Source organism: Mastigoproctus giganteus, chromosome 10, assembly GCF_048544385.1.
Source record: "Mastigoproctus giganteus isolate SK-2022 chromosome 10, ASM4854438v1, whole genome shotgun sequence".
Taxonomy (NCBI): Eukaryota; Metazoa; Arthropoda; class Arachnida; order Uropygi; family Thelyphonidae; genus Mastigoproctus; species Mastigoproctus giganteus.
Window position 1 is genome coordinate 197,425,633 of NC_143584.1, and position 2,060 is coordinate 197,427,692.

The following is a 2,060-nucleotide window of genomic DNA, read 5'->3' on the forward strand; positions in this document are numbered from 1 at the left end:
GTGGAAACTTCTTCTCACAATGTGAACAGCTGAAAAGTGTTTCTTCATTGTGAATTCCGAGGTGCTTTGTAAGATTTCCTCTCAGTGAGAACTTCTTCTCACAGGTTGGACAGCTGAAAGGTTTTTCTCCAGTATGAACTCTGAGATGGCTCTTGAGGTACTTTCTCACTGAGAACTTTTTCTCACAGTTTGGACACGTGTGTGTGTGTGTATGTTTTCCAGTATGAACTCTGAGATGGCTGTTGAGGTACTTTCTCACTGAGAACTTTTTCTCAGTTTGGACAGCTGAAAGATTTTTCTCCAGTATGAACTCTGAGATGGTTGTTGAGGTACTTTCTCGCTGAGAACTTTTTCTCACAGTTTGGACAGCTGAAAGGTTTTTCTCCAGTATGAACTCTGAGATGGCCGTTGAGGTACTTTCTCGCTGAGAATGTTTTCTCACAGGTTGGACAGCTAAAAGGTTTTTCTCCAGTATGAACTCTGAGATGCTTTTGGAGATCACTTCTCTGTATGAATCTCTTCTCACACTTTGGACAGCTGAAAGGTTTTTCTCCCGTATGTAATCTGAGGTGTGTTTTTACGTGTCCACTCCCTGAGAACTTCTTCTCACAGATTGGACAGCAGAAAGGTTTTTCTCCAGTATGAACTCTGAGATGGTGTTGGAGGACCTTTCTTGCAGAGAAATTTTTCCCACAGGTTTGACAACTGAACGGTTTTTCTCCATGAATTTTAAGGTGTGCTTTCAGTGTTCCTCTCCATGAGAACTTCTTTTCACAGGTTGGACAGCTGAAAGGTTTTTCTCTAGTATGAACTACAAGATGCTCTCGGAGTGTTCCTCTTTCACGGAACTTCTTTAAACAGGTTGGACAACTGAATGGTTTTTTTCCAATATGAATTCTTTGGTGTGTTATTAGGGTTCCTCTCCATGAGAAAGACTTCTCACAAGTTGGACAGCTGAAAGGTTTTTCTCCGGTATGAACTCTGAGATGGATTTGGAGTGCTCCTTTCCGTGCAAACTTCTTCTCACAGGTTGGACACGTGAAAGGTTTTTCTCCAGTATGAATTCTGAAATGGGTTTGTAGTGCTCCTTTCCGTGAGAACTTCTTCTCACAGGTTGGGCAGGTGAAAGGTTTTTCTCCGGTATGAATTGTGAGATGGGCTTTGAAGTGTTCTCTTTTTGAGTACTTCTTTTCACAGATTGGACAACTGAAAGGTTTTTCTCCTGTATGAACTTTGAGATGGATTTGGAGTGTTCGTTTCCGTGAGAATTTCTTCTCACAGGTTGGACAGGTGAAAGGTTTTTCTCCAGTATGAACGCTGAGATGGGTTTCGAGGCATTGTATTCGTGAGAGCATCTTTTCACAGGTTGGAAAGCTGAAAGGTTTTTCTCCAGTTGGAACGCTGAGATGGAATTGCAGGCCTTCTCTCTGATCACTTCTTCTTAGAGGTGTCGCAGCTGGAACGTTTATCATTAATATGATATCTGAAATGATTTTTGAATTTTTATCTCTCTCTGGACTTCTCACTGCTCAGACGACCAAACGTTGTTACCATTATGAACTATAGTATGTTTTATGTAATATCCTTTTGATATCAGAAGTTTTATTCAGCTGAAACGTTTTTCATCAAAGGGAACTTTGAAATACAGTTTAAATATCAGAATTTTGTGCAGAGATTGAACAAGTGAAATGGTTCTTCTTATTATGTTTTCTGAGTTGTGTTTTTAGACTTGTGCCCTGTGAAAACGTCTTCCAACAAATTTCACAACTGCAATATCTTTCCTTATGAAGCGACAAATGCACTTCAAGAGTTCTTCGTTTGTACTTCTGCAAGTGTTTTTCAATAAGAATAATGGCTAAATGCCTTGACTGAAGTGTTCAAATATGCAGAACTAAAAGGCTATTTATGAGAAATACTTTGAGTGCCTGTTTTGAATAGTGAATAACCTTTTGACATTGTCTAGATGTATGTTTTGTAGTCATATTGCTTCAATTTACTGCATGATTCATTTAGAATACCTTCTGAACGTTCCATACCGGTTCCTCTTATGGAAAAAATTC

At 39.4% G+C, this 2,060-nt stretch overlaps 1 protein-coding gene across 1 annotated transcript; it reads right to left on the reverse strand.

Moving 5' to 3' along the window:
• Positions 1 to 272: 272 nt before the first annotated feature.
• Positions 273 to 1,472, reverse strand: LOC150079741 (uncharacterized). Its single transcript, XM_090383207.1, has one exon. The coding sequence runs from the start codon at positions 1,470 to 1,472 to the stop codon at positions 273 to 275; it is 1,200 nt and encodes a 399-aa protein (XP_090239333.1).
• Between the last annotated feature and the right edge of the window lie 588 nt (positions 1,473 to 2,060).